At 40.8% G+C, this 13,982-nt stretch overlaps 1 protein-coding gene and 1 long non-coding RNA gene across 2 annotated transcripts; one reads left to right on the top strand and one right to left on the bottom strand.

The window, feature by feature from the left end:
* Positions 1-1,785: 1,785 nt before the first annotated feature.
* On the top strand, positions 1,786-3,002 carry LOC134178030 (uncharacterized). Its single transcript, XM_062644806.1, has 6 exons — positions 1,786-1,825; positions 1,879-1,937; positions 2,006-2,064; positions 2,243-2,306; positions 2,376-2,449; positions 2,584-3,002. Exons 1-6 carry the CDS (start codon positions 1,796-1,798, stop codon positions 3,000-3,002), a joined length of 705 nt encoding a protein of 234 aa, XP_062500790.1. The 5' UTR covers positions 1,786-1,795.
* A 156-nt stretch (positions 3,003-3,158) lies between these two features.
* Positions 3,159-3,628, bottom strand: LOC134179095 (uncharacterized). The gene is made up of 2 exons (XR_009969780.1): positions 3,498-3,628; positions 3,159-3,433 (listed from the first exon to the last, which is right to left on the bottom strand). It is a non-coding gene; the product is annotated as an uncharacterized LOC134179095 (long non-coding RNA).
* Between the last annotated feature and the right edge of the window lie 10,354 nt (positions 3,629-13,982).

The following is a 13,982-nucleotide window of genomic DNA, read 5'->3' as shown; positions in this document are numbered from 1 at the left end:
TTTTTGGTCCGCGCATTAGCGCACGCTCCTATTGTTGGACAGACTAAAATGTAAGCGTAGTTTAGTCTGCTCGTCTGTTTGTCTGTGTAGATAGTGTCGAATATGATATTTTAGAGCGAAAGACTCAGGCAAGAGTGGAGTTAATCAACGAGCTGATGCACAGGTCAATAATGGCTGTCAAAGATCAAGTCTTGAACTCTCCAATGTTGCCATTTCTTGTCTAAAACCGTTTACTACTAGTAGGTGTACTGTCGATATAAGGTAAAATGGCTGAACGGATAGCTGATGCAAGTGAATTAATTAGAGCGTAACTATCATGTGATCACGTTTATGTACGTGTAGTATCAAGGCAAATAGAGTGTAGTGGTAGGTCTACCCTACTAGAACAAGTTTTAGTTTCCCCAGGACATGTACATTTTGCGTAGAGTGGTTGCATGTGTCACATGTCACATCTTTTCATTACAGTATCTACTTCACCACCATAGCTACATTGACTCACACCCTTGTCAGTCTACCACACAAAGCATTGTCTGTCATGGTTGATTTTAGGGATGACTCAGTTTCAACTTGGCTGCAATGTCATCTGTCGCCCAAGTGCCTAGATGATGGTAGGCCAAAACATGGAAGACAGCATGTCTTGATTTGACACAATAAATCCAGTTTCCTGGTTCCCCCATAAATTCACTGAAATTGTCAATGCCTTTTGGGTCCATGTACCTTGCACTACTGGGGTTTGAAAAGTACCGTTTTTTAAAATAATTTATTGCTTTCTTAATAATAGGCCATGGAAACTTTGCTCCAATAGTGAAGTGCCGCCACTGCCTTGTGCTCTCCTCGATGGTCACTCTTCGAGAAATGTTGGGTGGTTGTTGGGTGGGGCACACGTCCAACAATGTCTGGATGACACCTGTTGACTCCAATTTTTTCAGTGTTGTCTCCATTTCCTTTGTGGTGCAATGAATAGCTGCAAGAACAGTTTATTGAGATTTGTGTTTACAAATAAAGAGTGTACACTTTAGATCTCTTTGCGACAACAATATTCGGACAACAGTATTCGAACATCCACACATGAACACACAGTGCCTCTGCTCAACTTACTATATAATTTCTTTTCTGACTGTGACTCTTCTTCCTCCTTACTGTCAGTTTGTATGGCAGTATGTATTTCATGACTATATTCGCAGAGCAAATAATACAGTTAGCAGTTCGATCACACTTCTACTCTATGAATGATGTTGCACCTTTGGCTGTAGGTATCAGTATCTTTGAGAGCACTTGTACGTTCCTCAACTATTTGTACATCGTCTAAAGTACAAAATACGTTTTCTATTTCAAATTTATTAATTAATTAATTAAATGACATCCAAAATGTTTTATATCTGATTGGATGTCATTTCATTTATGCCCCTTATAAGTACAAATAACATCTATGTAAAGTCTTTAGTGCATTATGCGTACATCTTCCTGCACATCATCGATACACTTACTGTCATTAGCACAGGTATAATCACTGTCATCAGTTGTAGTGACTAGATGTTTCTGTGGCCTAAAATTGATCCAATGTTAGCTGTATTACAATGTACTTGAATATTCTCGATCCGGCTCTTGTCTTACATTTTCTTGTTCTTGCAAAATGTCAAGGCAATCCATGCTCTGGCTGATGCCATCTGTGACTATAAGGAGCAAATTATTTAAGCTTGCCATGAGAACGAACTATATACTGTACTTGGGTGTAGTTGTACGGTAATTTTAGCATTTCATATAGATTCTGTTACTGCAGCATGCTCTATATGAAATGCTAAAATTACCGTACAACTACACCCAAGTACAGTATATAGTTCGTTCTCATGGCAAGCTTAAATAATTTGCTCCTTATAGTCACAGATGGCATCAGCCAGAGCATGGATTGCCTTGACATTTTGCAAGAACAAGAAAATGTAAGACAAGAGCCGGATCGAGAATATTCAAGTACATTGTAATACAGCTAACATTGGATCAATTTTAGGCCACAGAAACATCTAGTCACTACAACTGATGACAGTGATTATACCTGTGCTAATGACAGTAAGTGTATCGATGATGTGCAGGAAGATGTACGCATAATGCACTAAAGACTTTACATAGATGTTATTTGTACTTATAAGGGGCATAAATGAAATGACATCCAATCAGATATAAAACATTTTGGATGTCATTTAATTAATTAATAAATTTGAAATAGAAAACGTATTTTGTACTTTAGATGATGTACAAATAGTTGAGGAACGTACAAGTGCTCTCAAAGATACTGATACCTACAGCCAAAGGTGCAACATCATTCATAAAGTAGAAGTGTGATCGAACTGCTAACTGTATTATTTGCTCTGCGAATATAGTCATGAAATACATACTGCCATACAAACTGACAGTAAGGAGGAAGAAGAGTCACAGTCAGAAAAGAAATTATATAGTAAGTTGAGCAGAGGCACTGTGTGTTCATGTGTGGATGTTCGAATACTGTTGTCCGAATATTGTTGTCGCAAAGAGATCTAAAGTGTACACTCTTTATTTGTAAACACAAATCTCAATAAACTGTTCTTGCAGCTATTCATTGCACCACAAAGGAAATGGAGACAACACTGAAAAAATTGGAGTCAACAGGTGTCATCCAGACATTGTTGGACGTGTGCCCCACCCAACAACCACCCAACATTTCTCGAAGAGTGACCATCGAGGAGAGCACAAGGCAGTGGCGGCACTTCACTATTGGAGCAAAGTTTCCATGGCCTATTATTAAGAAAGCAATAAATTATTTTAAAAAACGGTACTTTTCAAACCCCAGTAGTGCAAGGTACATGGACCCAAAAGACATTGACAATTTTAGTGAATTTATGGGGGAATCAGGAGACTGGATTTATTGTGTCAAATCAAGACATGCTGTCTTCCATGTCTTGGCCTACCATCATCTAGGCACTTGGGCGACAGATGACATTGCAGCCAAGTTGAAACTGAGTCATCCCTAAAATCAACCATGACAGACAATGCTTTGTGTGGTAGACTGACAAGGGTGTGAGTCAATGTAGCTATGGTGGGGAAGTAGATACTGTAATGAAAAGATGTGACATGTGACACATGCAACCACTCTACGCAAAATGTACATGTCCTGGGGAAACTAAAACTTGTTCTAGTAGGGTAGACCTACCACTACACTCTATTTGCCTTGATACTACACGTACATAAACGTGATCACATGATAGTTACGCTCTAATTAATTCACTTGCATCAGCTATCCGTTCAGCCATTTTACCTTATATCGACAGTACACCTACTAGTAGTAAACGGTTTTAGACAAGAAATGGCAACATTGGAGAGTTCAAGACTTGATCTTTGACAGCCATTATTGACCTGTGCATCAGCTCGTTGATTAACTCCACTCTTGCCTGAGTCTTTCGCCCTAAAATATCATATTCGACACTATCTACACAGACAAACAGACGAGCAGACTAAACTACGCTTACATTTTAGTCTGTCCAACAATAGGAGCGTGCGCTAATGCGCGGACCAAAAACATCGCCAACGGACATAATCCGCTGCTGCGCTAGGACCTAATCCGCGAAGAGAAATGATTCCAGAGATCCGAGGTAGACGCGGTGCGCTAGCGCAGAATGTCTTCCGGTACAAGTGCGTTAGCAAGCGGACCTATTTGACCGGCCGGACCTAATCCGCTGCTACACCGGACCGTTCGCGAATGGGCTAGCCCATTCGGGAATTCTCATACGGGCTAACCCATTCGCGAATAGGCGCGCGAAATACGAACCCGCGTTAGTTCTAGACATGGCTGATCACCGTCGGGACAGCTTCCGCGAATTTCTGCTGACTCTTTCAGCGAAACAGAACTCGCAATTAATTAGTGAAGAGAAGGCTATGCGAATCCGACGAGTTCTGGCGAGTGGAGATGGAAAGCACGCGTGCGTTGACAGCCCTCGTTTCAGATTTTATGTTCGTAGCAAGGGATTCGCAGTAATCGACCTGCCCGTGCTAGGGATGAAAGAAGTTCTTTGTGTGCCTGCACCAAAGGTCAGATGTGTCTGAATTTCATATGTATAATGTTATGCATGTGCATGTGTCGACTGTGTCTGCCCGCCTGCTAGTCTGTTTGTTTGTGTCTCTGTCAGTTTGAGAGTTGAGCAATGATTGAGTTATGTGTATTGTCTAGTTCAGATCTCTGTCTGTCTGCCTGTCTGTCTGTCTGTCTGTCTGTCTATCTGTCTGTCTATCTGTCTGTCTATCTGTCTGTCTGTTTGTCATTCAAGGCCAAGTGCATTCGTTAATCTTTGACTTTGCAAGGACTGGTTTGCTTTCACAAATTCCTAGCGTATGTACAAGCAGCGTCTATATGAGAATAAAGTATCTGTCTGTCTGTCTGTCTGTCAATGATATATTGGCAACATTGAAGTCTACTTAACAATCAGCTAACTTGAAACTAAAAGGTCCAAGCATAAGTGACTAAAATCAGCAAAACTGTCACTTAATCATGGTGATTTATATAGATTATTTGACTTTGACATTCTAGGCCAAGTCCATTAGTTAATTTATGACTGTATGTATGTATGTATGTGTGTGTGTATGTCTGTTTGCCTGTCTGTCAACACATATATTTTCAACATTGAAATCTACATAGAACACAACTAAGCAAGTCTACTGTCCCTATCGCACATAACCACTAACAAACTAAACATTGGTTTAGACCGCATTCGCATGTGGGCTAGCTAGCCCATTCGCGAATGGGCCCCTCAGACTTGCCATACCGTTTGCGAATTTTAATATATGGCAAGACTCCACGTGTATGGTAAGAATCTGATATAAACTAGTCGACCAATCTGTAAATTGTTATCATACAGTAGGAGCGATTTGGACATTGGTTTAGACCGCATTCGCAAACGGGCTAGCTAGCCCATTCGCGAATGGGCCCCCAGACTTGCCATACCGTTTGCGAATTTTATAGCAAGCTGAATTGGACAAAATTACACTCGCTACAAAAAGACACCGGAATTGCATGCACACAAAAGTACAATGGATTGTGCACGCACGAATGCACTAGAAATGTGCACACAAAACACACAGGAATCGTGCACAGAAAAACACGCTGGAATTGTGCACGCATGGAGAGCCGTTCATTCTAATAATAACTAAGTGAGCGGGTTCATTCTGGATACTCAAGGTAATCTGTGGCAATCAGTGGACAATGAGACAAGGAAAAGAATCATGGTGTTGTCCTACATGGACTTCAAGAGCTGGATTAAACTTTAATTTATGTCTGTTTATTCTTCTAGGTTTATTCTTCTATGACTACGACTATCTATTTTTACTTGTTATGTGCATGTGTATATCTTTTAGAGCACTGTACCTGTAGCGATATGAACCAAAATATATTATTATTATTGTTATTATTATGTCCACATTAGGTGGATGTTTTTGCTTTCGCAAGAGTGGCGAGGTTGGTAAGAAAAACCAAATTACTTTAAAAAGTTACGCATTATTGATAGTTTTTAAATTTCTTGGTGGTTTTGGAGGAATTTTGAATGTGATTAGATTAATATAGAGTTGGAAAGCAGCGTGACATCATTATTTCTCAAATGGGTTATTAAGATTTCGTATTTTTTTCTAACTGGTTTACAACACAAAATGTCGCATCCATATATAGTGTTCGAATATATAGATTTCTGTGATAATTTCTCAGTAAACCGTGCGGCTTTGCGTGCGCGTTTCCAGTGTATTTTTCGTGCCTATTTCCAGTGTGATTTTGTGTGCACAATTTTAATGTATTTTTGCGTAATTCCATTTTTTTACAATGTCAGGGTGCATGGTTTCAGTCTATTTCTTTGTGCGTGCAATTCCAGTGTACGTATACCGCGCACAATTCCAGTGTGTTTTGTGTGATAGTTTTTTGTGGGTTATTTGGGTTCACGCAATTTGAGTGGACGCAATTCCAGTGTAACCTTTTGCATGTCTAGACTTGTTTTCGGTGTGTTTTTGTGTGCACGCAATTCCATTGTGCACAACTCCTATGTGCACGCGTTACTAGTGTCTTTTTGTCGCGATCGTATTTTTTCAAATTCCATTTGCCATAAATTTCAGTAACGGAAAACTGGACTCGTACTGCAGCTGTACGGTAAAAAATTGATCTAGACCCGAAGACGAATATGTAAATCGGTATTAAGCAGTCGGAACTATTTGGACATTGGTTTTGACCGCATTCGCGAACGGGCTAACCTATTCGCGAACGGTCTGAATTCCTACTCTGTTCACCTCGTATTCTTATACGGGCTAGAGGATTCTCAAATGGTCAGCCCGTATGAGAATTCCCGAATGGGCTAGCCCATTCGCGAACGGTCCGGATTCCTACTTGGGTCGTATCATGACTAAGCGCATGTGCATACTCTTGATTGACACAAGCTAATTAATTGATAACGAAAAACTCTAGCTCTGGCTAAGAAAATTTGGCACAACAACATGCGCATGCACACAATCAGTAATATCTATTTATTTATTAAAGGAACATGATTCGATGTATTGTCTAGTTATCTAAGATACTCTACCCTTATTAATCTGATTATCAAAATATACTAATTTTTAAATTATAATAATTTTTTACGTTTTGCCACACTAACAAAAAAACTAGGCAAAGAGAAATTTTGTGTTTCGCTTTTTTGTAAAATTTTATTGACCGCCTAGCTGCAAAAAATTCTAGGTCAATGAATGATCTCTCAGTGGCGTCGCTATACGCATGGAACTGCATGGGGAGGTCATGGTCTCTCCAATAGTAGTAGATGTGGCTACTCAGGTGATAGATAGCTAGTGTACTTCTCATATAAAATCAACTGGCCTCCTCAATTTTGGTGGTGCAGCCACCGGCGTAGCGTTGGGGGGAAGGGGGCTGGGGAGGCTATAGCCCCAAACATTTTGGGCGTGTCTCTCCGTTTCAATCAGAACTATAATTTTAAGCTACTTAACAGTGACAGTCCGCTTAATCTCAGAGTAGTATGTTGACGATCGACGACGTTAATTAATGGACTACATCTCTTTGACAATACACATCATCAGTTCAGTATGATAAACTAGTGCCCAGAAGTCATGAACACGTAAAGTGCGCATGACTATCACTTATTTTTCACTAAGTTATCCGGCAATTGCACAGTCAAATAAGACTGCATCAAAGGGTCATGCAGAAGCCGATCCATTAGTATTTTTCAAGTAAGTCTAGTCAACTTAGGGTCGACAACCCGATTGACCGCAGAATGGAATCTCCTGCAACTCCGCTATATATCTGCCTAATGATTGCTTGCACTCCACGGTACTTTCTCCACATGTTATTCCATCTAACTCTATAGCTATAGACCTATATTGCTCGCTATATTACGAAATGCTAAAATTGGTCAAGGCTGTTTGCACTGCAATGGTCTTCTAAATTCTATTGTCATTGAGATGCCACTTAATTTGACTATGGCAGCGAGCCATGAAAACCATTGTTGGCAAGGACTGTAACAGTGTTTCCACTTCTTTATACGCACAGCGACGGCACTCAGTTCCACAGTATATTTCTAACCTGAAATTGATACTATTTACTTAGATGTCTACAAACTGCGTGCTAAATGTTTTAGAAAAGTAGAAAATGGGCGTGGCTTTGCATGTAAGAAATGCTCGTGATTTGCGTTCTAATTTATTAGCCCCCCAACTTGAGGGTCAGTGGATGGTGCGGCCATTTAATTTTCTACATTTTAATTTTCATGATTTTATATTTTAATTTTCAATGTTTAGTAAATTTTAAAAAATTGAATTTTTTAATTTTTACCTGCATTCTTATTTAAAAGTTTTGTGTTTATTAAATTTAACTCTTAATTTTTAATTTTTAATTTTTTTTTTCATTTCATTGTTTTGTAAAATGGGTTTTCATCTATTGATGTTTGATTCTTGTGATCTTTAGATATATCTTTTAAAGTTTGTTTCTAGGCACCTATGTGCTCAAAACTAGAAACTTGAACGCGCAGTTCGCTTTCCTATTTCTAACATGAATAGAAAATAGAAAATTGAAATGACCGAAGACACTAGACACAGCGGGGGTCTCAGCGGGCTTCCATTCGTACGCGTGTCTCAGGAGATCACATTTCCAACAAGCAAGCAAGTGTTTGATTTTACTTTACTTTTCGTCACGTGCCAAACCACGTTGGCAGCTCTCGACAACTCCGCTCTGACACACAACGTTGTGCCAGTGAATACCTCGGTTCCTAGCTGTGTAGGTACGTGCATTGTACACAACACGCTACCTTTACCGTAGATGAACCGGTTGGAGGGAAATGCTACGAATATCTAGCTCTAGAGACTGTACTTAGATTGGCTGCACCCTAGCTGATCGCGGAGTTGGCAGCTGTGGTGACGAAATACAGACTCGTTTGTTGTCTAGAAAATTCGAGACACAAATAAACATCGAAACCGTCAACTTATACTACAAGTAGTAGGCTGCGCGCTTTCACAAGTGCGTTCACGAATTAGAGCGACTGGTGGAATGTAGGTACACCCTAAGGCGTGGCATAGTACTTGTGTAAACGGATGTTATGTTGTCACAGGAGGCAAGTAACATCTATGTTTCAGAGCATATGGTGTCAATGACAAATTAGGTAACTATTTGTTACGTGAAAGTGTACATATGAACGTGTTGCCTGTGGCTGCCTCGCTGGCTTGAAAAGCGGTTTGCTTCATGATGCAATGATATACTAAAAATTGTACTTTTGCTATAACCCATGACAACAGACCTGGACGTTTCTATGCGCTCACTGGTTGTATGTGTCAGTTGCCTCTTTTAGGAAAAGCTATATGTACCAAATACATACACTCATTCACTTCTGGCTCAGAGAAGCGTCTGGAAACTACGAGAACTTGACTAATTTGACCATATCAGAACCAAACTGACCAGCCATTTAGTGCATTCTTGAGCATTGATGACATCACTATGAGGACTTTGATCTTCCTGCTTCCTCTGACCTACAGTTATGCTGCACAGCACAACACAGGGATTGCTGGGTTTGCGATGGAAAACATCAAGCGCCTTGTAGAGAGGTCTATCAAACGTTATTATGGAAAAGTGTGCAAACTGCGTGAGGCACGTACGTGAGACGGTGGAAGCATTACAGGGCAATACACAGTGTGTTAGACGACGTTGTAGAGGAGATGGTCATTGAAGTTGGTCCTGAATCTGAAGGTTCTTCGTCATCTGAAACTGAAAGTTCCAAGGATGATCATGAAGACTAGAAACGGATCACTGACGCACTCTTTCTTAGCTAACCGACACCTAAACTGGGAAGTTTACTGTGTTGGGTTACTGTTAACGGCCTGCTAGCTATAACAATTATGTACTTAGCTTTATGCAATTAACCCTAATCCCGCCTTAGTCCCGCCTTAGTCCCGCCTTTCTACGCCCCCTAACTCTTTAAATTACAGGAAATCGGCTTTACTAACTTTCGTTACGTCTCTGTAGCCCAATGATGAGTGTAATTAGATCCGGCAAGTGAAGAGCTTTCGATTGATACCAATATCCGCCCGGAGGGCAACACCTTTGTTGTGCAAATGGCCACATTCCACCAGTCTCTCTAATGCGTAAACGCACTTAGGCCTACACGGTACCGTACAAGGGTGGGCGTGGTACTCTATAGCAGGTCACATTTCTTCATTTCGTCGGACACGGAACTATCAATTGTATTTCCATCTGCCGCAACCCAAGGTACTGGTGCCTCCTCGTCACGCATCTTGACTGCAGATATGAACGTAAGCGTCGACAATGACCGCCCGGAGATCACCGAGTGACACGGTGACGGTAGAACTCTACAATCATTGTCTAGCACTATTGACTCTAGTAAAGTAGCTATACTCAGCATTGGCATAGCAGTCTACTTAGTAACCAGCACTAGCTAGCTGTAGCTGACTAGTATGACCATGTTCTTTCAGTTGTAGCCGCACACTGTTCTACGTCAGTTGAGTTAATTAATTGAGTTGAGTTGAGCATATAGAGTTCAGTTGAGTTGACTTCAAATATAGTTCAGAAGGCGTTGTAGAGCGATGGACGTGCATGTCTGTTTGCTCGGTGAGTTGTGCGACGTCACGCAAATGAAGAAATGTGACCTGCTATACAATACCACGCCCACCCTTGTACGGTACCGAGTTGTGTGCCCGTGAAAGCGCGTAGTCTACTACTTGTAGTAGATTGAAGGGTTCGATGTTTCAATTGTGCCTCGGTTTTCTTAGACAACAAACGAGTCCTTATACTTCGTCACCACACTTGCCAACTCGGCGATCCGCTAGCTAGTGGGGAGCCTAGCTTATCATAGCATTTCCCCTCCAACCGCTTCGTCTACGGTAAAGGTAGCTCAATGTGTACAATGCACGTACCTACACAGCTAAGGACCGCAGTATTCACTGGCACAGCGTTGTGTGTCAGAGCGAAGTTGTCAAGAGCGGCGAACGTCGTTTGGTACGTGACGGAAAGAAAGTAAAAACAAACACCTGCTTGTGTGTTGGAAATGTCATCTCCTGAGACACGCGTACGAATAAAAACCTCGCTGAGACCCCCGCTGAGACTCCCGCTGAGACCGCCGCTGAGACCACCGTTGAGACCCTCGCTGCGATCCCTGCTTTGACCCCGCTGTGTCTAGTGTCTTCGGTCGTTTCAATTTTCTATTTTCCTGTTCATCTTATAAATAGAAAAGCAAACTGCTCGTTCAAGTTTCTAGTTTTGAGCACATAGGCGTCTAAAAATCAAACTTTAAAAGATAAATCTAAAGATCACAAGAATCAAACATCAAAAGATGAAAACCCATTCTAGAAAAAATAAAAATAAAAATAAAAAATTAAAAAATTAAAAATAAAATGTTAAAATTTAATAAACCCAAAAATTTAAATAAAAATGCTAGTAAAAATTAAAATTAAAATTAAAAATTAACTTTTTTAAAAATTAACTAAAAATTAAAAATTAAAAAATAAAATCATGAAAATTGAAATGTAGAAAGTTAAATGGCCGGACCATCCACTGACTCTTGAGAACCACGCTACGCCGATGCCGGTCCGTCGACGAGACTTCGCGACTTTCGTGCCCATAGCTATACTAGTAATCTGCTTCACAAACGCAGTCTCTAACCAAACTAATGCCTTCTTTCTTTGTTGTCGTTCCCGTGGGACATTTCAGCATTATGCGACAACTCAAATGCTTGCGGAATATTTTCCAATCGAGCAAGTAACGCACGATGCTGCAGGACCGTCTACCTGCGCCACTCACGGCTTGCATTGCTTTCCTATTGTCAACAAAGTTCCGTTCAGTGATCCATTTATGGTGCCATAATACACAACGGTACCGTACCAGATGCCGCCTGCATGAGAAATAAACGGCTTTTCAAATGATACGACAGCGGTTCGCTTTTCTAACAACACGTCAATCATTCAAACGTTTCTTTGACCAAAATCATTATTCCAAACGACAATCCGAGACTCGTCGTAAGGAACGAGAACACTCAAACACGAGTACATTGTTTGTAGACTTTGTTTACTACGCATACGACGTCTTGAGATAGAATGGACTTGTTTCCAAGTTCGGCTAGAAATACTGAACGCCCCACATGTCAAAGTAACACGCTTGCGTTCCGTCTGAAAATTTTCGTTTCCTCCCCAGAAATATTCAATTTATTTCCAACCATGCACGACGGCGCTGTGACCGAATCTCGGAGATGGTCTGCTCTTTCATCACCGCTTCCTGATGACGCGATACTCCAATTAAAGTCAAACCCGTGCTCCAACTGTTCAAGTATCCATAAGTCTGACTTTGCTATTTTGTCATTCGATTATACGCCAAAGAGTATAATAGGAGAACTTGTAGAAGAATCGACAGAAGTCAGACTACACCCAACATGAAGTGCAGGCAACGAATGAGAGTAGAGTTGTACTTGAATCCAGATTCAATGACTTGTATTGAACAACCATAGCTCATTCACTACTGCACCGTTCTTGCGCTGTCTACCAAATAGAACCACGTTAGACCCGCTCCGCGTGCCACAGTTGGAGAAGTGAGTGCTAGGGGTTGTGAACGGCTTCATTTGCCACCGCGTCTTTGACGCGACCGTCATTTTCCATACACTTCTAGTAATAGAGTCTCTCCAAGGCATGTCGTTGCCGTACCATCGCCCGCTGTACAAGAAGAACGTCGTTGAAGCAAAGTCGTACACGGAAGTGTGGTAAAGTAGTAGCCGGAAATGCTAAAAGTGGAAATCTTTTAAGTTTTTTCTTAATATGTGTATTTTGTTTTATGAAAAAATTCTGCAAAGTAGAATGAAAGGAGAGGAAATGTACTAGCCCATAGTTGTGCAAACCAGTTAAGTCTGGCTGCACTTAATGGCCCCATTGACAACATGACATCACTTCTACAAAATGTACGAAAATCCGTGTGGTAAAGATAATGATAATTTTAGACATGACTTTTACTGTAATTCAGACAAACAGTAACCAACTTTTGATACCAGACACCACCAAACAGGAATAATTCCAAATAAAGATGTTAAACAAACACTCATACGGTGGAATCGCTCCCAGACGACTTAGGGTTCGACGTATCCGATCATATTTAAATACGTGAAAGTCATTTTAAGAACGCTATCAACATTGCTTTCCAAACAGCTTGTAGAAAAGTATATCATTCCTCGATCTACATCTGCGGCGGATATCAGTCTAGAACTTTGATTGGTTCCGCACTCGTCGTAGCATGCTTTTCCGTCTTATTAAAAAAGGTATAATATTCTTGATCTTCGTGAACTCAATGGCAATGAAGATGATCTTGTCGACGCACTTTGCAATTTAGTTTGTACAATATGAGCGCGTTCGGAGACTGTTCGTTGATACCGTTCACGAATACCGACTCGCAGCAATGGCTGTTGCAAGAGTCATCATCGACGGGATGCCCCAAAGACACGCCTTCCGGACAAGAATAGAAGAAATAGAAATTTCCGTTAGCAATCACAATAATTTTAGTCTACGTCTCTCTCCACCCGTTGAAATACCACACACCTCCTATCCGATTAATTAAAACTACAAACGTTTCGCACACTGTCGGCATAACTGTATGACCATGCGCGTACGTGGGTGTCAGTGGTTGATCAGAGGTCGAGATCTGTAGCTAGGAGTTACTCCAGTGTCAATAGATCCACGAGTCGTTGAGAATGCCTCCATACGACAAAACGACGACTAGTAATAGTAATAACTACGAAACAAAGGATAGTTTTTCGTCCATTTGTGATCAAATTCACTCCAAGTTTGACTCTGTGTACCTAGAGATAAAGTCGTGTTACCAAACGGTACGTACTCGATCTCATCTAACAATGAAATGGTGACAGTAGGTATGAGCTACTCTCAGAGTCGTCCCCATTTTCATATGGCCGTACATCGCAAGATCTGCGTGCGACGATAAGAAAAGCGAAGATGCTCATTCAAAGAATCCGTTCAAACACACTCCTCATCTGCAAAATTCAAAATCAAACATTACGTGAACAAATTTTGGGCAGTCGAGGGATAACTGGAAGACCCACTAAAGTCTAATTGCAACGCTTTTATTGCCTGTTATCGCAAACTAAATTTGCTAGCAATCTTCCCAGAATCCACTCAAATTAAGTATCTTTTTTCTGGTAAGCATGTACTCAACTTTTCCACAACGTGTACACATTATAAAGTATCTGCTGTTTTGTTCTGCATTGTGCTAAAACAAATTGGTACGTCATTGGTAGGTAAATGGAAATGATAAAAGGAGTAGAATCTAATTACAGCCTACATTTCAGGATCATGTTGGCTGTTCGTTGAGGTTCTCCTTTATTAAGATTAGGTAGCAAAATCAAGTCTATGGGACTGAAACCAGGTTATCAATTAACGGACTGGCACTTTTTGAGGTTAAAGGGAAATGTAAGGTACTATATTCAAAA

This window comes from Corticium candelabrum, chromosome 4 (assembly GCF_963422355.1).
Source record: "Corticium candelabrum chromosome 4, ooCorCand1.1, whole genome shotgun sequence".
Classification (NCBI taxonomy): Eukaryota; Metazoa; Porifera; class Homoscleromorpha; order Homosclerophorida; family Plakinidae; genus Corticium; species Corticium candelabrum.
The sequence above is the reverse complement of the archived record's forward strand: the minus strand, read 5'-3'. Positions and strand labels throughout refer to the sequence as shown.

Coding starts and splice junctions, on each gene's coding strand:
- LOC134178030 (XM_062644806.1), top strand. CDS start 1,796: ATGCTAAAATTACCGTACAACTACACCCAA. Junction 1,826..1,878: donor TACCGTACAACTACACCCAA/GTACAGTATATA, acceptor TGCTCCTTATAG/TCACAGATGGCATCAGCCAG. Junction 1,938..2,005: donor TTTTGCAAGAACAAGAAAAT/GTAAGACAAGAG, acceptor GATCAATTTTAG/GCCACAGAAACATCTAGTCA.